Source organism: Neopsephotus bourkii, unplaced genomic scaffold (assembly GCF_033783945.1).
Source record: "Neopsephotus bourkii isolate Nb327-2 ecotype Australia unplaced genomic scaffold, CSIRO-AGI_Nbou_v1 NB_168, whole genome shotgun sequence".
Classification (NCBI taxonomy): domain Eukaryota; kingdom Metazoa; phylum Chordata; class Aves; order Psittaciformes; family Psittacidae; genus Neopsephotus; species Neopsephotus bourkii.
The window spans coordinates 1,409,110-1,431,125 of record NW_026900684.1 but is presented as its reverse complement, the minus strand read 5'-3'; the positions used below and the strand labels follow the sequence as shown (position 1 = coordinate 1,431,125).

Below are 22,016 nucleotides of genomic sequence, written 5' to 3'. Positions count from 1 at the left end.
ATTTTCCCTCTATAGCATAATTATTGATCCATTGTGACAGGAAATGGCTATGTAGCATTTGCAATCAGCTATAACCATGTAGCAGAACATTATGAATTTACTGTGCATTAATATATGAAACATAAATTTTCCTTCTATTTAAGAATAACTTCAGAATACAAAGAAAATAAACGTGTTTATGAAATATTTTTCCTCTAGCCTCATTTCTCATGCAGTATAATCTCTAGCCTCCCACATCATAAACGAAATGCTTCTGCAAGCATTCTGAATTCTGCTGTTTGATACATTTTATTTACTGCAGTATTATAATAATCCTTTTACCCCTATTACACATTATAATGTGTGATCCCAGACTGAATACTGGGGGCTGTAATTTAGACTTAGATTCTGATGCCCTTTATAAAGCTCTTGAACTGTACCCTTGTGAGTCGAAGCATCAGCAGAATCCTTTGATTCAATTATAGCTTGGCATTTAATTGTGAACTATGTATTATTCTATAAATAAACCATAACCAATGGTTTAAAGCAGCAATCATTTACAAAGAAAATGAAATGTGAAGCTTCAGGCAGTAGCTTAATTTATTGGTCAAATAAGAAGAAAAAGAACATTTCTTCTCTGGAAATTCAGCACAATGACTACTATTTGCCAGCTGCTCCTTTCACATGTAAACATAATTCAGATGTACAGATCAATTTCAAATTCTGTAGGTACTAAATTTTGTTAGGCATAAAAACATGTTAGGATTGAACCTGAAACATTGCCATATAACAAGCTTAAAGGATTTGCTTAGTTGATACTGTCCACTCATTCATTTAACAACCTATTTTAATGGTTTTGACAATATATCACTGAAGAAGACTACTGCTAACTAGCCTCAGCTCTTACAAGTCTTGTGCAGCTGCTGTGTATTTTTGCAAGCAGCTTCTATGAAAGCTAGAGTCTACACTTGCATTGGATCCTGTTGACTATCAAAGACCAAGTAAATAAAAAGGGGAAGGGTACACAGAAGCTTCTAATTTGTACAACTATATTCATATCAGTCACCCTGTTTGACCTTTTTCCTATTTATGCCTTTATCCCCATGTATTTCCTTGTCAAATTACATGCCTTCATAACACTATTTGTAGACTATATTTGGTTGTTTCCTGCATAATGAGCCTGATCCCTTGGTAAGGCCTGTAGCTGTCACGTTAAAAATGAGCAATAATCTTTAACAGACATTTTATTCAAAAGCAGTGTAGCAGGCAAGAAGCCTAGTGTATATTTACCATTTTAGCACAACACAGTTTATGAAGTGTGTACCCAAGATTATTTTGTAGAGGCAAACAAATGTGTATAGTGCCAACATTTGTTCTATAATCCTATCTGGTTCTCCTTCTAAGTCCAGGAGGTGTCTTTAACACAAAGATTACTACTTAAAAAAACGGAGTAATTTTCATGTGTAAGCCCAACCAACAGTGCTTTTTTAAAGCTTTGGTTTTGGTGGGTGTTTTGTGATCTGATGTGAAATAAAAAAAAAGGAAAAAAATAAAATGAGGATTTTTTTAATTAGCTAAATACACTGAAATGGAATTACCTTGTTCTGCAAGCTGCTTGCCATCACTATGGAGGAATGGCTGATCAAAGGCAACATTTGGTAGATTAGTTCAATTCGTCTGAACTGTGCTTGTCTGAGACTAAACATCTGCAAAAAGAAAAAAAAAGTTTGACATGCATGAAGTGAAAAAAGCAATGGCAGGCTCTAAAGCTCAGACACCAATTATTTATTCACTAAAAGTTATCTAACCAATGTGTGCTGCATTTTGTTTTCATAGCCTTTTTTCATGGTATTAACAAGTTGATTTGTCACTGTTGTCTGGGAGGAAAGAGATTAGTGGAAATGAAGTGCAATTTTTGTGTGTTTTTTTAATTATTGGTTTCAAAAATTCAATTAAGATGTTTTGACAAGTATTTAAAATTATTATAATACTACATCACTTTTAAACAAAACATTTCCTTTTCCCTTAAAACTGTTATTAATGTGTAAATTAATTTGCAGCAAAATACCCTTTAGTGTAGAAGTCTGCAACAAAATACAGTGTTCCCTAACTATAAAAGCAGTGTTTTAACATCAGCCATCTTTGAACTGTTTGTTCATGGGCAAGTTTTGAAGAGCTTTTTGGCACCGTAAGCCATTTTATTAGAAGGTTAAAAAGAACTGGCAATAAATAATTTATAATGTTAATATATTTCTATTAACATCATATTTTAATCTAGTTCTGATTTCAATTGTAATTGACTAATTTTTGTATTCGGTAGATTAAGTACAAATATTCGAAATGCATTTCCCTTTCTGGATTGGTTACATAAACCACAAAGATTCACATCTGTCCCTTGGTAGAGTGAATTTGCAAAGACTTCTAACATAATGGAGAATTTGCTTCTAGAATTTTTTGTGTACAAGACTACCACTGGCATTCTATAAGCATTGGAGCTTGTAAGCTTCTACTGGTCAACATTCACAGCAACCCCAGTTTGGTCTTCCCTGAAAATGCTGTCCTTAACAGAAAGAATAAACACACCAGAAAGTTTTTGCTTCAGTAGCCACCAATCTAAATTGCACTGGCGTTATAAATCAGAATTTACAATATATGCTTACACTTATTTAACATGAATTTCAAAAAATGTACTTCAAATGAATCATGACTTTCATGAGCGCCACTTTGGGATTGAAGAGTCAAAACAATTTCTTCACTTCAAGTAGGAGCTGTACATTCAACTAATATTTTACATATATATGTGTGTTTTCAAATCTCTTTCAGTTGCCAGCAGTTCCAAGCATAACATAGAGATGGGATGGGAGTAATGTTAACAGAAGAGAAACCTGCCAGGGTGGCTCTGATCTTTTGGTCTTCTCAGAAATTTCAGTATATTCAGTTTAATCCCAGTCATCACATTCATTTCACTGTTTAACTGTTCCTCAATACTATTAATCGTTATGACAGATATGGTTCCAGATACTGTGCCAGCTTATGTTTAGATTTTACAGTATTTATGATATCAAGTTAGTATTTTTAATTTTCAGTTATGATAATTTTTTTGAGAACTATATTTCAGATTTAATGGAATCTAGTTTAATGGTTTTAAAATAAATGTCAGAAACATAAATAAGTGTTAGAATAAATGAGTTAGAACAAAAGAGTTAGAACAAATTCAAGAAAAAAATGAATTAAAGGACTGCAGTTTATCCTATAGTCCATCTTCTACTTGAGTGCTAAAATGTACCAGCATATGAAAATTACATAGTTGAGTCTAATGACCAAATCTATATAATCCTTTTTGTATGTATATGCTTCTGATGGCATATGCAAAAGAGCAAAAAAACACATGCCAAATCATGTGTTATAATTCAGGTTACTCCGGAAGACCATAAGGAAGTTCAACAGGTTTATTGAGATGTCATTATATTGTCTTCTCACCAACCTTTTAACTGTCCTTCTTTTCTTTGACATTTCCTCCAGTTCTCTGCCATTTCTTAGCTACACTAGCCCTGAAAGATGCCTTTGCAGCTCTGTAGAATTACCTCTCTAATCAAACTGTACATGATACAAAGAATTTTTCAATATTTATAACCCCTAACTTTTCCATTTGGCTTTATTAACTTAGCCTGTCATCTCCTCTCTTGAGAAGACTTAGTCAAGGACCTAGCAGAGAACTTTTATACATGGCAGGTTTGTATCTTTGTATGAAATGGCTTGTAGGAATATTTAATCTTTTACGCCATGCCTATATCTTTCTCACTGAAAGTTGTTGGTTTGTAGATAATCTATATTTTGGTTTATCTTCCTCTCAATGTGCAGGTTAACAGTCTGTTGAACAGATGACTTGCAGATCTCTGTTAGCAAAAATGTGTGTGAAAAGCCCTACAGGTTGAATCAGTTTGCTACTTTAATTAGTCAGAAATCATTTCTACTTTCAACTATTATAGGGCTAATTTATTTTTCTCAGCACTAAGATGCACAGGAAAAAGTAGGGATCTAAACCCCAAGTATTTTGAGGGAATGCTGCTGCTCAGTGCTCTGCTCTCAAATAGCATTTCTGAGTAGTTGCTGCCTTTTCCATTTTGTAAGCTGTCAGTCAGTCTCCTACAATGTCTCAAGAATGGATAAAAGTTGTGGGTTTATTCTTGCCTATTTATCTGCTGAGGTATGAGATTTTCAGAAAGTGCATGACTGTCTCACGGCCTTGATGAATATCATAATGGCTTATCTTGAACCTTTCACCACACAAAAGGTGAAAGACTGAGTGTAATATGAACTTCTAGTACCTCCTGTCATCTAGCAACAGTGTTCCCTGGGAACATAATACTGTTCAGTTTTTGTCTTGCCACTTCTTCCCTTCTCTTTAAACACGACTTTCCAGGCACGAATTTCAGGTTTTAATAGACTGTAGGAGGGGAGAAGGTATACTTTCAAACGTTGACTATGCTCCTCTGAAACTGCTTACATGTCAGGGCTATCTTGATAATATGTTAGACACCTGCTTAAGTAATAGATAGCAATGTTGCACTCTAAATTTAGTCTTTTATTTATAGCCTTGAGAGCATATGTACAGAGTAGATTTTAATGCTGTCTTTAAGCTATCTTTATTAATCCTCTTCATGTCAGGCTTCCCCAGGGATTTATAGGAGTCTGTTTAATTTGCTCAGGCTTCCGAATTCTGCCAAGGCATACATAGAGCTTGTTAGAATTATCACAGCAAATACATCTTCACAACAAACCACTTGAATTTTTCTCAAGACACTATACCCTGGTATCCACATTGTCCACCAGATATTCCGAGGTGTATGCTGGGACAGGACCTTTTAGCTACCATTCAGGATTATGACACCAGAAAAACCTGGATTGAGCTACATCACAGTGTGACATTTGAAAGCACCAGTGGCAAAGCTTGCACAGCTATACTTATAAAGATCATTTAATGAGCAAAATAACTGAGCTACATTGTATTGTAATGCAAGCTGGAGTAAGGTCACTGGATTACAGTGTTAGAGCACTACACTACAGAACATCTGCAATGAGGGGCTGCAGAAGAGCAGGTGTCCTAATGTAAACAACCATAAAGATATTGAGCTCCTAAGAAAAAAAAGATAATAAAGCTAAAGAGATTTTAATCTAGACTGATCTCTGACACATATTCCCTCTTATTTTTTGATCTAATTCTTGTTTGAATCAAGACATGTCCTATAGAACCCATTCAGGTTTTGACTTACAGATTTCTCATGATCCTTCCCAATCACCTCTGTAGCTAAACTGTTAAAGTGGTCCTTCACAAGGTCTGTCAAAACTACAAGTAATCTTATGTCATTGTTGGATTTTCTTACATGTAGATATTCTACACTGAAGAGCCTTTTATTGTCAAATATATAATATTCTAATATCTGCTACTTGCATTTTTTCAAACAAAAGCGTAAACGTAGTCTTTTCTTCTTGGATACTATATCAGGACTTTAAAATCACCATTGAAAGTCCCAAAGGCTATTCAGAATTTTTTTTGAGATCTATTTGTTAAAAGTTATTAAGAGCTGCTGATTAAAAGTATATGACATTACTGGCTCCTATTTAATATCCTGCTGAGTAACTGTCAAAATTGAAAATATTTTATCACATTAATGTTCTGACATCAACACTTGATCTTTCTCCAAGTACAGAACTATGCTGAGCACTATTCATTAAAAAAGATAGACTTACATAGAACTTACACAGTTGAATGCCGCTGGATTTTTATGCAAAGTTATTGATAACTCCACCATTGCTACATTAATACTGGACTTGTTAACATTTCTTTTATTCTTGATCTGAGAAGTGAAAGAATAGTTTTTACTACTCATCGCTGCACTGACTTGACAATTTTGTCCTGATTCCTTCCATTTTACCAATTTCTAGCTTCTATTTTGCTATAAAATTCTTTTTTTTCCCACATCTTACTTTATTTTCTTATTATGCTTGCTATAGTTACTTCCACATTTATTCCTAGCTGAACTGAATGTTTTTGCATGCATAATCTTCTTTTTCAGTTAATATTCTAGCAGAATATTATTAAATTGTTCCCAACACCATCTGCATTTCTTCCATCTAAATTATTTCTGAAGAGGTTTTGACTCCTAATTATTTCAGGTCTATGATGCTGGAGTTATAAAGCAGCAATGTGTGTATGCGTGTGTAAATGACTCTTTCCTTTGTCATATAAATTACAGAAAAAGATAATTTGCTGCATTTCAGTTTTGTAATCAATTTTTCTATCAGTCAGGATGTGAATTAAACTGGCAGTGTGCCATGAAGCTGTCACCTGTGCCTCTGAGATTTTCCCTTTGCATCCCTTTAGTGTAAATTTCCACCTATTCCAGTGTTTTACTCTGGAGCTGGAGAACTCACAGTAATGGGGGGTGTTCTATTGTTTGGAATTGCTTTAAGCCTGTATCTCCTTTGATGATCCCAGTCATGTGCAATGCTTATGCTGTGAATGGTAACATGACAGTGCATCAATCCTTGTACGGGAGTTTTTTCAGTAGCCTTAATTTTTTTCCCAGCCTGCTCTCTTTCTGTACTATCCAACAGGAGCTGAGTTGTGCTTCTGTGCTGCTTTTCTGCCATACAATGATTATAATACTTGTCTTGTGTAGAAAAATGCAATACTTGCCACATCTCCACAGGTTCTTTACATGTCCTGCCAACACTGATAAAATGGTTTCAAGCTGGCTTTCTTGATTTTCAATACCTTATGAAATAATACTAGCAAGTATTTAAGGAACTCACCTTTTCCTAAGCTTCACACTGTTATCTGCAGGGCTTAAAGCCATTTTGATTTGTTACCTGTCTGCTGTAAGTTTCTAGTCTGCACCTGAGGTAATAAATGTCTTACTTTGTCTCTTATTTACTCCTTCCATAAATAAAAAAGAAATTCTAAGCAGCTGGAGACTCATGTGTTTGTGCCAGTGGAAGACATGAAGGTTTCCTGCTTTAGCTACAAATTTCATGGCATTGTTTATTCGACACATCAAAAATGTAGCATAGTGTAAATATTGCAGAACTCAGTGCAGATTCATGAACATTACCAGTATGTACAGTTTCATATTGGACTTATGTTATTTCCAATGGAAGGAGATTAAAAAAACCCCAGGCAATAGTTTTAATCATATTCAATGTTCAGAAACAAATGCAAGTAGATTGATGCCCTTCTTAATAAGACTTTAACCTGAAATATTTTCTCCTTTTAATTTAGGTCAAATAAGCTCTTTATTTTGTGCATATGACTCTGTACCATTACTTAATTATTCTCTGGCTGTAGCTGTTGTTAAGCCCTTACACTTTAGCACAGTTCAGCACATATTTCCAGCTGCTTACAGGAACACACTGGGGAATGCGCTTTCATATCACTTCACACTTACTAAAATACAAAATCTTCCAGAGCAAGGATATGCTATTGCCATGAATGAGTAAATTGTAATCTTAAAATGTACAAATGAAAATTCAACCTGAGCAAGAGAGGGATGTTTTTACAAGGGTGTGTAGTGACAGCACAAGGGGTAACAGCTTCAGATTGAAAGAGGGTAGATTTAGATTAGATATTAGGAGAAAAATACTCACCATGGGGGTGGTGAGACACTGGGACAGATTGCTCAGAGAAGCTGTGGCAGTCCCATCCCTGGATGGGGCTTTGAGCAACCAGGTCTAATGGAAAGTGTGCCTATCCATGGTTTTGGAACTAGATCATCTTTAATGTCTCTTTCAACCCAGACCATTCTATGAAGAATATTGTCATAATGTTTTTGTATGATGCTTCTTTTATCTGAATAAATTATTGGGTGAAGCAATTCCATGTGCTTCAGTAATGAGTAGTAGTGGGTATACAACTACCCAGAGCTGAAAAATAAGAAATGTTGACAGCTTTTTATTTCTAAAAATATTTTTGCTAATATTTGTAATAATCTTTCTAATACTTCTAGTAAAATATTTCTATGGGACTTTTAAATATTTCTAAAATACTTATGTCTGCATCAAAACTCTTCTTTAAAATGTCATAGTGCTAAAGAAAAAAGTACTTACTTTTTCCCTCCTCTTGTAGATATTTTTAAACGCAGATACAATTCGCCTGGGAAATCTACCAGTGGGGTCATTTTCTTCCTCCTCCTCCTCACCCAGCTCTTCAGCTCCTCGCCAGACTATCTATGAGCTGTGCATCTGTCCCAGTGGTAAACTTTACCTGTCCCCAGCAGGAGCAAGCTCCACGTGTCAATCCAGTAGCAACATCTGTTTGTGGAGCTAGAATGACTCCAATTTATCCTCACACCAGAATAGCCTTTTGTTACTATCCCTCTGCTTCACAGTTCTGCTCGGTTTCCCTTGTGACAAGTTCGACGCTTCAAACGGCCTGCAGAGCAACTTCTTCCACTGTAAGCAGGAATGCAGCGCTGCCTTCTCTTGTGGTTTGTGTTGCCACTCAACATAGAGATGGGAGTGAGATACTCAGAAATCGATGTATTCCTCATCAGGAAACATGGAACATAATACCACATTTTTTCCAAAAGGGAGAATAACACAGGTGCCTTTGCTACATGAAGTGAAGCACATCAGTTTTAGATTTTTGCAGGACCTGGATATGAACTGCATATATATATATACAATACATAAACAAATTTGCCCAGAATCTGATGGTGAGATGAATTGGTTCCCCCTGTATGATAACTTTACTGTCTGAAAGCACAATTTTCCATTCATCTTTTTGGATGTAAACTTTTATCCCTGAATTTTAAAATTCTAAAGCATTGTGTGATGCTTGCTTTACTAAACAATTAAATTCAGTAAATGGTTTTTAACACAAAAAGAGACAGAATCCCTCCCCGAGTTTGCTTTCTTTAAAAGTGTCTAGGGTTTTGTACACTAGGTAAATTTGGGAAGTGTTCAGCAATATTATCCTTCAAAGTTAAAAAGACATCTGCTTTTTTTGTCAGATCTGAATGGCCTTATATAGTATTTGTGTTGGCTACTGCATGTGAAGCGATTGCTTTAAGTAGAACATACAGTTTGTGGAAAAGAAGGACAGGGCAAAGGCAGAAATACTGATGGTGTGTTTGTTGAACAGTGTATTACTCTTCACAAGGTATTTATAATTGGCAAATGCAAAACCAAGAGAAAAATCTTCAAAGGAACATCTTGTCCATTTTCTAGCTACACCTAACTGCTGCCATTTGAACACAGTACAAACCTCAGTATTAATGTAATGTGTAATCACAGTATCACAGTATCACAGTAGGTTAGAGATTGGAAGGGACCTCAAAAGATCATCTAGTCCAATCCCCCTGCCGGAGCAGGAACACCTAGATAAGGTTACACAGGAACGTTTCCAGGCGGGTTTTGAATGTCTCCAAAGAAGGAGATTCCACAACCTCCCTGGTCAGCCTGTTCCAGTGTTCCGTCACCCTCACTGAGAAGAAGTTTCTTCTCAGGTTTAAGTGGAACCTCTTGTGCTCCAATTTGTACCCGTAATGCTGAGAAGCAGTACACTAACAATTGGTATCACATTCCCATTTATTATTCTTTTTTGTTTACCATCTGCTGCTAAAGGTTTTCAAAGTAATATATATAAAAACACACATTAAATGACATTCAGTATTAAAAAGTACATTGCTATTGCATTAACTTTATCAGGTCTGTGTTTAAATTATGCAGCTCCACTTGCACTCAGATCTCACTACTCGCTTTCTTCCTTGGCATGTGGGATTTCCTTCTTGTATCAATGTTCATCTTGTTTGGCTTAGTTGGTAATTGAAATTTTATAAAAAATGCTTTGTATGCTGCTAGGAAATTTATCATAACATTGATTAACAAGAGTATCTTGAAACTTGCAGAACCCAGGAATGTAAAACAGTATAAAAATGTTTGCTAATGTGGAAGATGGCTTGATTACATGAGGTAGGTGTGCTTTTTAATTCTGTCCTTCAAATTATATCAGCTATCATGAACCTTTAGAGGCCTCAGATTGTAACACCACCAAATGCAATGATGACTTTTGCAAGGTAACTCTAAAGTCAGGGCAGTGTAAGATGGGTATTTCTACACAGGGGGCTTTTTGGTTGTTTTTGTCTTAGAGAAAAATATGAAAATGAACAAACTAATACTGTGATCACCTTTGCATTTCATTACCATCCAATAAGGTTGATTTTGTTTTCACTTCAGGTGAAATTCACTCCTGTGCAGAGGTCCAGCACAAGATATGTCCATAGCTTGACTGGTGCTTCCCTTTTCATTGGCCCTCTTCAGAGGTGTGAATTTCCCCCCATAGCAAGAATTCTGCATTTGCTGTTTCTACCAGTTAAATGAAGATTTCTAATTTATTATTTTATCTCTTTAAACTAAGGCTGTTAACAGCTGATTTGTTATTTCATTGAGAATTTTATTCTACTTGAAAAGAAAATATTAGAAAATATATTAAAAGACTGAAGATTTTTAGTAGGAGGGACCAAAAGAGATACATGTGACAAAGAAGTTGATAATAAAACATTAGAAAGTGTAGCTGTACAATATACCCTTAAAACCGTAGGGAAACAGATGTCTTTTTCTAATGCACACGAAGAATAGAATATGTGGACAAATAGTATTCAGGAGGAAAGTATATAGATCTGTATGAGGACACATCTATATGTATTCATTTCTGTGCACATCAGCATGCACTGGCAGCCTAAAAGATTAGCAGGTTATAGTGACTAATCTATTTGGTGAATAAATTGTGGCTTCTTACAAATTGCACACAGTAGACTAGGATGTTTTTCTCTCCTCAAATAAACCCACAGGATGGCTTGCTGATACTTTGTCAAATTTTCCACTGAGAATTTCTTATTTGTTTGCTCCTTACCCTGTGCGATTACTCACCTGTAATACATATGAAAAAGGTTTTTGCCCTCTGGATGAAAAGACCCAACCTTTACAAATTTTACACAAACTTAGGCAGGTAGGAGAAAATATCTTTTGTTAGTAGATTAATTTTAAAAGAAAGGCTGGAATAATTTACCACTTTGTATGAAGAAAAGTAAGGGCAAAGGTGCGGGTGGTACACTGGACTCAACAAAACCAAGCCAGTAAGTCCCACATAGCTCTGCACCATCAGGATTTTCTTGCTTGGAGTCCCTTCATTCTAAGGTAGAGAGTATTTGAGAGCTTCAGCAACCCATGAAATAGCATAATGAGTTCTCATAATGTCTTAATATTCTGATTAATATCGTAATATCGATGTTTTACTTTAAATCCATTGCAAACTGTAAAAAAGGGAAAATCTCAGGTTTTATTTTAAAGAATATTTCTAGTCCACATGATTTCAGAGAGTATTGGAAAAAGTGATTTCGATGCATTTAGAGAACTAAAAAAATTAAAGCACTAATAATCTGTAAGCAGCATCATCATTCCTGAGTGGAAGGAGAAACAGACCCAGTGGTTTTGATTGTTTGGAGCTGGCAATAGCGAAAATCTCAATGGCAGAGTTGTTCCACTTACAGTATGCCCCCAAAATATGACAAAATATGATATAATTCCACAATCTCATTTCAGATGGAAGGAAACTAGAAGATCTTAGTGCAAATATATTTAAACACGGAACCATAGCTCTGCTATTTCAGTGATGGTTTTATAATGCTGAGGTGATTTTTTACAAAGCCACAAGATATTTTCAGATTATTTTTATCACCTTCATCATACATTCCTGGCCCTGTCTCCAAATTACTTCTGTCTTTGCTGGCTATTTATATTTGACAAGTTATGATTAAGCCCCAGTGAATGCTTCTCTAGGTAGTTTATCTGCCTGAATATTTTGATTGTGTATTTTAGAAAAGAGATGTCACTTATTCTGGTTAAGGCAGGAGTTTCCCACTAAGAAATCACTCTGTTGTGACAATTGTAGGGAAAAAAATTAAGATCTTAGGGTATTCTTAAGCACTAATGTTAGTGCAATTAAAAAAAAAAAAGCATCTAAAATTTTCCTCTGATTTTTTTTTATAGTATATGAATACATGTATCAAATAAAGCTTCTTTTTGTACTAGAATGTTTGTATGGAAACCTCTAAGATGGTATTGCAGCTGTTTAACTTCTTCAGCGCTATCCTTATAACAACAGTGAAATATATGGAAAGACCTTATTAGCTACATGTATTTAATACAGTAGGTTCATCTCTGTAAAAACATCTGTGTCATAATATTACAGGATACTGTCTCTTTCTTGTTAAAAAAATAAAAAAATAAAATAAAAGCATCAGCCAACCTCTGAGCACTGTTAGCTGTATGGTTTTGTATTGCAGTTCATTCATTAAGTGATAAGACCAAAGACTGACACTTCTAACACTATAACACTGCTGCTTCTACTAATTCTGTTGGAATGAAGAGATGACAAGTTGTAATTACAACATGAAATTGTAACATAGTTTAGATTTGTGCAGCATTTTGAGCTGTAGATTGTTCACTTTTTTCCAGGATTTTAATTTTTTGTCAGGTGGTGCAATTACATTACTTTTCATGCATACAAGCATCTTCAGTGTTCCTAAGGAAATGAAAGAGTATATATTCCAAAACAAGCCAAGACATTGCTTGTTTCAGTTGAAGTTATACTGGTTTTCTTGCAAAACAGTGGCTTGACTGGATAACAGAATTCACTTCAAACCATTCTAGATGCAGAGGGCTAGTAGGTCTGAAGATATAGCCATAAATATCTAGAAGGATGTAATGAAGGATGTTCTAAGATATTCAGTTGCTAGCACCATGGGGGCTTTTTTATGTTTGGGAATTTTTGGTTTAGATTCTAAATCATTGTCTAAATAAATTAAAAAAAAAAGAAAAAAAAAGTCTAAAAAAAACACAAAACACCATAAACATTATTAATTGTTATCAGTTGATTCACTGTAATGCACATGTAAGTTCAATCAAAGATTGAGTGTTATATTGTTTCAATCAGTACTCAGTAAAGGTCTGCTAACCATTTTTGTTTTGTAACCTCCATGTTAATGATTTTGTTGTGTATATAGACATACAAAAAAGATGGGAACTATTTTCTTACACATACTATGCAATATGTTTGTAAAACTGCAATATTACCAAAATTACAAAAGCTGTGCTTTTGTACTGTCTTGCTTTATGTAAAAAAAAATCTTTTTTCTATTTAATGAACTGTCTTAGAATTGTAGATAATGTTAATCAAAAATAGTATACTGGAACTTTCAGATTTCTTATTTCATTTTCTTTGTATTTTTCATTTTATAAAAATAATAGCAAGGTTTTGGAAGTTGGAAATTGCTTTTTCTTGGAAAGCTAGCACTTTTACAGCATGTAATTAACACAGGCAGTTTGCAATATTTTCTGTACTTTGATTTGGTCTTAGCATTTTTATCTGATGCTACTATATAACCATAAATAAATGTGATACATACAATAGGAAACATATCAGAACTCATTTCAGGAATAATTAAGGGTGGAATTTTCTAACAGTGAGAGGAAGATGTACGATACCTGATAAGAAATTTTTAGGTTTTCTGTGCATTTTTGTTTGATAGATTTTTTTGTTAGTGTGATTGATTTCCTTACTTTGGTCTACATTTGCCGTACGGAAACAGCTTTAATTGGTTTTTCTTTTCGTTGTCCCCACATACAGTATACCATCATTCTATTTCAAAATTGTTTTTGAAAACAACATACACTGCATTTGAATGCAATACCTATATTTAGAATATCCAATTTAAAAAAATGTAAGTTTATTTATATGTCAGCATCAGTAAAGTTAAAATTGCAGTGCTGCATCTCATCTACTGTAAAAGTTTATTACACTATTTGAGTTCCTTTGTACCTTACCAGAATAAGCTAAACTATGTTTAAACCGCACCAATATACAACCCGCTTGACAATTACAGAGTCATGTAAAAGGTCTTGCAGAGATGCCATCAATATAAACAAATCTTGTCTATGTTTAAATTGGGTAGTGTTAGTTCTGCTAACAGCATAGCCTTGCACAGAACTCTGTCAAAATGCAAAGTAAGCATTTGGGTATTATTTTTTTTTTTGCACTGAGCTCCTTGATGCCATGCTACAATTTCAGCAATATCCACAGTAGCCAGACAGTAGCTAGCTGCATAATGTCAAAAAGAATTGTAATTTCTGTACAAAAGCAACAGTTTTATAGAGCTATCAGTAATGTAGGTCCTGCTAGGTCTCAAGTGACTAAAATGCAATAGCTGATAGAGGGAAAAATTTACTCTTGCCCATTTTATTCAATCTTGGTTTATTCCAGTCTAGGAAAACCACATGACAGTAAAAGATAAATAGAAGGTATAGTGAAAAAAGTCCATCATAGACAGTTGTTTCAGTACAGTCCATACTGAGACTAGAATTTAATGCAAACTCTCTGTGTAATATAGGGTCTCCTCTGAAACTTATAACTGACCTTCAGATTATGTTGTTTGAATTCGAAAGTATTACTTGGTCTCTTGTATACTCTTATACAGGCCAGGACCAGGAAAAGTTTCAGGAGAACCAAGGTAAAAGCATATATTATATGTCTTGCCTGATTACAGTCAATTAACCACAATTAAGCTTAGCCTACCTATCTAAGAAAAAAATTAATTGAAATTAGAAAGTTTCCTTTAGTTTTGGGAAAATTTTAATCTCTAAGGGCAGATGACCTTTCTAAGGAGTATCCAGGTCTTCCAGTGTTTCAAATAATGATATGTTAAAGCACTGCAAATGATTTATATTAAAAAAAAACTTGTCCTTTGGCTTAATCAAGTTCATTTAATGCATTACTTGATCTGAGAAGTAAAGGTGCCTTTTTATTCACATGTATACCTTCTTGTTTGTGAGACCTGTGAGGGAGCTCAGCTTCCAGCATCATGTAGAGCACAGTGAAGAATGGACTCCAGCATTAGAGGGACATTCCTTGAGGCAAGACATTTTGTTTTCTGTGCTTTCTGGTATTTTGAGAGCTTGAATATAGTCATTCTTCACCACTGAGAGAGCTTCATTCTAGCACAATAACCTATTTCTAAGTATATTTTTTCAGAATTACTCAAAAAACCCCATCGTTTAATGTTTACTCAGTTTTCTTATCCCAAACACTACAGCAGTAAGTGAAAGTAAAATCCTCCCCCTCAAATCCTACCCACTTTTACCTCTTCAGCAGGTTTTCAGTTGGCCCTCATATCCTTATTTCTTCCCATATCACAAAAGAATATACAATGGAAAGAATTTAGCTATCTCTTTATTAGGCTCCTTCACGTGTAACTGGAATGATATAAAAGGGGAAGGTCCTAACAAAGAGGAAGATTGTTTGCTTTGTTAAAACACAAGTTATATGAGAAGGAAAACACAGGTAAATACTGATTTTAGTCTGACTTGCTAGAATGAGCTCTAAAAGTTTTTGGACTATAAAATTCTTGATAATTTTTAATTTCTCATAAGTTTCATTATTCAGTGAATGCATTTAAAATATCTTAAAATAAATATGCAAACTATTCTATCAATTTTAGTTTTTTAATAAAAAATAATCACTGATCTTGTTATTTGTCCTCTTCTAGTTTATTTGTTTTACAAATTTAAGAGGAAAAAAGTACCTAAAATATCAACTATTATAAATCTTACTTTTAAAAAACCCTGCCAATAACAAAATATTGTTTCCATAGCTCATGGGTGACATTCATGCTAGGTAAATTAAGAATCTGGTTTCTTTTACAATGGCATGCCTTTATGTTATTTGTGTTATTGTTGGGTGATTGGGATCCTCAGATGATAAAGGAAATAAAGTATCTTTGTAGTAACAGAAGAAGCAACTGTGATAGTATCTCACACACTACAGTGAAACTGAACAAAAGGCCATGCACTCATGTAGAGAAGATCTCCTACAGCAGTTTGATGTGAAGACAACAGTCAGGATGCTTTCCAGCTCCATGCTCCCCAGGGTGAATAAGACATGGCATTATGATAACCTTGGCTAGACAGAAAGGCAGTGTTTTGTTCAGTCTGCACGGGAATGGGTAGGACAGTGGTGCACAGGCAGTAAATCCAAATCAGCCATGTGGCAAGAGTGCACAATAGAAATATAGTTGAAAGCTGGATTTATTTCTTTTTTCCTAAGTGCAAAACAGTCACTACATTTCTCCCTAGGCCTAATAGTGACTCAAAGAAATGGATAGAAAGTCAGGTAGATATTAATAATTTTTGTGTCTTTATATCCAAGGAACTTTCTTTTTCCTTGCTTTTCCTGATTCTTGTTAAAAGCACCATTGTAAAGGAGAAAAGCAGTAATCTAGGTATAAATTTTTTGCTTCTCAAAATGAAGGTGACCGTGAACTCTCTGCTTGCACATGTATCACTGTTTGTGACCGAAAGAGCTGAAAATAGGCCAGTATGCTAGGGTGATTTCAAACACTGGTAAAATCAACAGGAAACACTGACAAATTCTATGTCTTTCATTAGGCTTTAAGTGTTCATTAAAAGTTTGTGCAAAAAACCCGTGGTTTGGTCCATGACTTTTTAAACTCTTTTTCTAAAATGCATCATTAACAGTATAATTTTCCCTTTGAAAATTGTTCCTACTTCTAACTACGTGTACCACCTTGACTCCCACACAAGGAGAGCTCTAAATGATTGTGCAATCTTCACTCATTTGTCAAAAACAAATTAACAAATTGCAAAATGTCCAAAATGAGTCATAAAAGAAAATGGTTAAAAAAAATATAAAAATGTACTGGCAGTGCCTTTCCATACTTTGGCTGTATTATCTTCACAGTGGGCGAGCTGCACTGCTTCTGCAAGCAATAGATTTGATATTTTTGACCTTCCCAGTCACTTCTAAAGAGACTCTGCTGACCATGCTGCTTCCTGTCCCTCCTCCACAGGGTCCTAAATTAAGGTCATGGAGCCTCACCACTGGGGCTTCGGCTTGATTTTTATTGAGCAGTCTACCTTTAGACCTACTGTAACCCCTATTTTTAAGAGTAAAGGGGAGACAAATATCAGATGGCAGCCACTAAAGCTGACCTTACTCCTTGCTGCAAGGAGTGGGTTACCATTCAAGATAATCATTACTGCTATGGTGGATTGAAATGGAGAGAAAGGGAGCATACAACCAAAACATTAGAGAATGAGCATGGAGAGAGAATAAAGGCATGGGGAAAAAGGAAACAGAGAGTGGTATTAGAAGAGATTTACAGTTTAAAGGGGAAGAGAATAATTTTGTGTAAAAATTTGTCTACAACTCTCTGGCCTTGTCATATATATTATGCCCAAACTTCAGGAGGTAGAGGAAAAGCTTCAGGATACAGTTGATTCAGAAATCATTTCCAAGATAAGAAATGTACTACTCATAAGAAGTATAGTACAGATAATATCAGAAAACTCTGTTGCTACTCTGGCCATGATGAGAGGCACAGCTGTGGAACCTTTAGGCTATAGAAGCTGCATGGAAGACAGAAAGGACAATCTTGAAAGAATAAGGGAGTCACTGAGGCTTACATCAGTTTAAAGCAGTATAAATTAAAAAATGCTAGACCAAGAGGTAGAAAAATAGAGTACAGTCTATAGATAGTCTATAGGCTGGTGGGTTTTTTTGTTTTGAGGGTATTTGTTGTTTTGTTTGTTTTGGTTTGTTTTTTTAACCAAGAGTCTAGACTGTAAGGTATTATTTGTTTTCCTCTTCCCTTATCCATCTTCCATCCCCACATCCTCCCTATCCCCCCAGCATCCAGGAGCAAGATTGACTTCTACTGTGATTCATTCAATAGCAGTGAAGAAAAATATATGCATATAAAAATATATATATATGAGAACAGGCATGCTTAGAAGAATTTCAGAAAAAAATCATATTTCTTGTGTTATGAAAGGTAGACCTACCAGTTAAAGAGCTGGAGTGGTGCAAAGTTTTGTTTACGTTGAGGTTTTTTTAAGCACATAATACATTTATGTCTACCCACATCACATTTCACAGTTTTAGACCCAGGATGAGTCGTCTTCCTATATCACCTTATATAGAAATAGTTTATATCTCTACTTATGGGTTAGATCATATGCAGTACAAGTTTTACATAAGGTTATTTAATCTCTGTGATGACTATTGCCACCTCTTCTTCAAGTTTCCTAGCATAAACTGCTGGACTACAGTAGACTACTAAAACTCTGATATTAAACTACTGGCACTTCCATTTTTGTTTGGGAAAGTCTAGGACACCGTACCAGTATTTTTTACAGTGCTGTGATAATGTATGTCTCTTCTTATGCATGTGAGAATATCTTTCTGAGCAAGTCACCACACGGTTAACCAGATTCCTGGAGCTGCTTCCTAAAATGATTTGTTTATTTACCTCCAGTTTCCAAAATCTTGCATGTCTTTAATGTAATGTGGGTTTTATCTTTTTGTTTAACTATAGTACATTATGTACTTTTTAAGACTTTATTAATGGCCATATGTTTCTGAGAACTGAAAGGGAAAAATACATTTAAATCACATTGTCTCACATTTTACAGAACGGTATAATTTCAGTTGATTTAGGCAATTTTCCTATCTATTTTTAGGAAACCTAAGAAGCAAACATTTAATTAAATCTGACACTTTCTAGAGTTTACCTAGCAAGTATCACTTCAGTTTAGGCTACTGTGATGACAAAGTATTTACATTCCAAAGAAAAATTTCTAAATGGTGTATTATTCCCTTTTAGAAGCAGATAATGTATTATCATGTTGTGAAGTATTACAAGTTAATCAATTTTTAAATAAATGTAAATAAAATTCTTTAGTATAAACTCCTGTGAAATGTGCACCTTCAGTTTATTGAACTTTTCTACCAATGTAATTAATCTGGAAAACAAATTAAGGTACGTGCTAATGTTTTTCATATTTTATGTTGCTTTCCATTGTCTCACATGTCTTTTGTATAAGTGGGATATACTCTTTTATGTTTGGAATATTTTTTTGTGCAGAGTTCATATATTTTTGCTCTATTATTCAGTGCATATCAGCTTATCCTTTGGATTTATTTATCCTGAGCACAGTTTTGGCACTACACTTAGCATCTAGGCTAAGCTCCTTTAAAGCTCTGAATATGTATTGAACTGTAAGTATGTGAGTCATTCCAGTAAACTTAATGGAACTTCTGAAGTTTGAAGTTAGGAGCATGATAAAATGTTTTTTTGATCAGTCTTCATAAATCAAGCAAAGTATGGCAATATTCTGCAGGTCTAAAAATTACTTACTATGAAATAATGAAGGTGAAAGACTATTCTAAATATTCCACAGTGCTTCACTTCAGTTTAATAAAGCCACTCTTGAGAAGATACATTAATCAAGATTTCCCTTTTCATATCTGTGTGTGACTTCTGTGCCCCACTGTCTGGCTCCATAATCCCCATTGTTACTTCTGATTTGAATTATATCAGAATCTATTGTGTTGAAAGCGTTTTGTGCAAGTCCTAAAAAGCCACGCTGACCTTATATGAACATACTCTAATGTGTCTTTGAGGCAAAGTGCTATCAATCAGCAAAGCAAATCAGTGGCATTGGGCTGTGTTTCACATATACATCTCTAGAGATGATCTGTGTTTGAAGCTTTGAAACATAGATAAAACCTTTACCCTGCACATAAGGGGCAAAAGGAGCTTAATTCCAGAGTTCATCTGACACAGCTCAGTTTGCTCATCCTGATGGTCTCGTACTAAAATTGTCTCCCCAGATACACTGGACGGTGTGAATGCACATCATCAGGCAATGATCACCCCTTAACTCCACGTTCTAGGCTGAAGAAAATCAATCTGAATTCTCAAGAGTAAGGTAGTGCAGATGGCCACTATATATTGCCAGTTTTTCCACAAGACTGGAGTCTTGGAGAGGAATTTAAAAAACAAACAATAAATTGGTGTTCAAATTCACAGTATCACAGTAGGTTAGAGATTGGAAGGGACCTCAAAAGATCATCTAGTCCAATCCCCCTGCCGGAGCAGGAACACCTAGATAAGGTTACACAGGAACGTGTCCAGGCAGGTCTTGAATGTCTCCAAAGAAGGAGATCCCACAACCTCCCTGGGCAGCCTGTTCCAGTGTTCCGTCACCCATGCTACTCAGCTGCATGACTATTTATTGTCATGGGACACAGAAGAGCTCAGACAAATAGAGAATGCTATTTTCTTCACACCTGCAACAATCAGTAATACAGTAATCACAGTATGGTGGAAGGAGGAAGTAAATAACAGGTTTCACAATCTTGCTCCCATGAAAATGTCAGCCCTGTAATACAAGATTTTGGATGAGAAGATCTAGCTATCAGCTGTATAAGAATTGACTATCTGCCACCTGTACTCTGGGGAGAATAGTTTTTCTGAAAATATGTTTAGTTGTGTGTTTTCAATCATGGTGATTGCTTTGCTAATGCCTTCTCTTTTTCTACCCATTAGTCTTATAAATCTTTAGGACTGATTCTGAAAGAGTCTTCATTAAATACTAATACTGTGAAAGTTTGCCAGGTTAATGGCCTTACATTTTCAAATTTAATAAAATAACGCATGTAAGTAACACTTCATTTTATCAGCCAAGTTTAAAAATCTTGTTAGAATTCCAAATCAAATTATCCTAATCACCCTCTGAATAAAACACTTTAGAAAACACTCTCTGTAGTTTCTTGTTAGCATTCCCATTGGATTTCTGTGGACTCTGGAGAAAACTCCCAGTGTCCCAGCCTAGGTCAGACCAACCTCTGGTAGCAGCAGCAGGGAATGGTATTTAGGGGCAGCATCTGAGTTTGGTCAATGTACACAGTCCCTTCCCCACAGACACCCCTAATATGCACAGTTGTATTCCCTGCCTTGTACCTTTGATATTTGTTTATGGATCTGTTGTGCATGAGTTTCTGTATTCTTTTGCCAAAGCTGCTGACACAACTGGGTTTTGTGGCAACAACTTCCAAAGGTTCACCTGCTGCTCAAATGTTTCTTACATCTGTTTTAAACTCATCTTCAAATAATTTCAGTGAGTTGCCCTTAGTTCTGACACTGTGGGATATAAATAGACTAGGCTAGACAAGACTAATGCAGTTGGGAAGGGACCTACCACTAAATGCTTGACCAGTTCCAGGCTGACCAAAAGTTAAAGCATGTTATTAGGGCTGTTGTCCAAATGCATCTTAAACACTGGCAGGCCTGGGGCTGACTAATGTATCAAAAAAAAAAAGTTCCCTAATGTCAAGTGAGACGTCCCCTGGTGCAGCTATCTGATGAATAAAAGCTTTGCAATCACCTTATCCACTACCATAAATATTAAATATTAAATATCCCTTTCAACCCTCTTCAAACTGAAGAGTCCCAGTCTTCTCTTCAGTTTCTTATAATGTTCTAAAACTCTGAGATAAACCCCATCTGGTCCTGGTCACCTAGAGACTTAGGTCACTTACCTACACTGGTCTCGTACTTCTGCACTTATTCGCTAGTGATCTAGCCCCTGTGACCTCTCTGCTACAGGGAGTGCATAGAGTGTGGGAATAGCTCCAGTACAGCCAGGATCTGCTATATTAGGCTTGTAGTCTTGGCACAGAAGCACTTGTAAATTTTGCCCTTGCTCCACTGTTTGACATTGCACATGCCAGTCAGCTGGCCTGGCTAGCAGTCTTGTTTGTCTACTCTATTTACTGTGATTGTGATGTTTATTCCCTCCTGGCCTTTCAGAGCCACACTGAACATTAACCACATCCTCTCAGGTGTCACATCATTCTGAACCAGGTGCTCTTATGTGCCTGCTGGCTTTCACCTAGCTCCTAGCATAAATACTCCTCTACAACCTCTTTAATTTTGAGCAGACTGGCTCCATTTCTATTAAAGTGCAATCTTAAAAGGACCACTGAGGGTATTTTAAATCTATTACTCTCAAAGTGTTTCTGCAAAGGGTACACATGTTCCTCTGGCATTGTTCATCTTTCCTGACAGCAAGGGTCATGCATACTTCAAAGTTCCTAGAGGTTCTACAGATGCATATAA

General features: G+C 35.5%; 1 protein-coding gene across 2 annotated transcripts in view; it reads left to right on the top strand.

The window, feature by feature from the left end:
• SGCZ (sarcoglycan zeta) overlaps positions 1–9,262 on the top strand; it is a 453,681-nt gene extending 444,419 nt beyond the window's left edge. The window contains exons 8-9 of one of the 2 annotated variants that reach the window (XM_061370848.1): positions 8,105–8,231; positions 8,367–9,262. In XM_061370848.1, the coding sequence (XP_061226832.1) occupies positions 8,105–8,231; positions 8,367–8,488 (249 nt within the window). In that variant the 3' untranslated portion in view covers positions 8,489–9,262. Of the gene's footprint in view, positions 1–8,104 lie in introns of both variants that reach the window. The other variant, XM_061370857.1, reaches the window with a different exon arrangement.
• Positions 9,263–22,016: the final 12,754 nt, after the last annotated feature.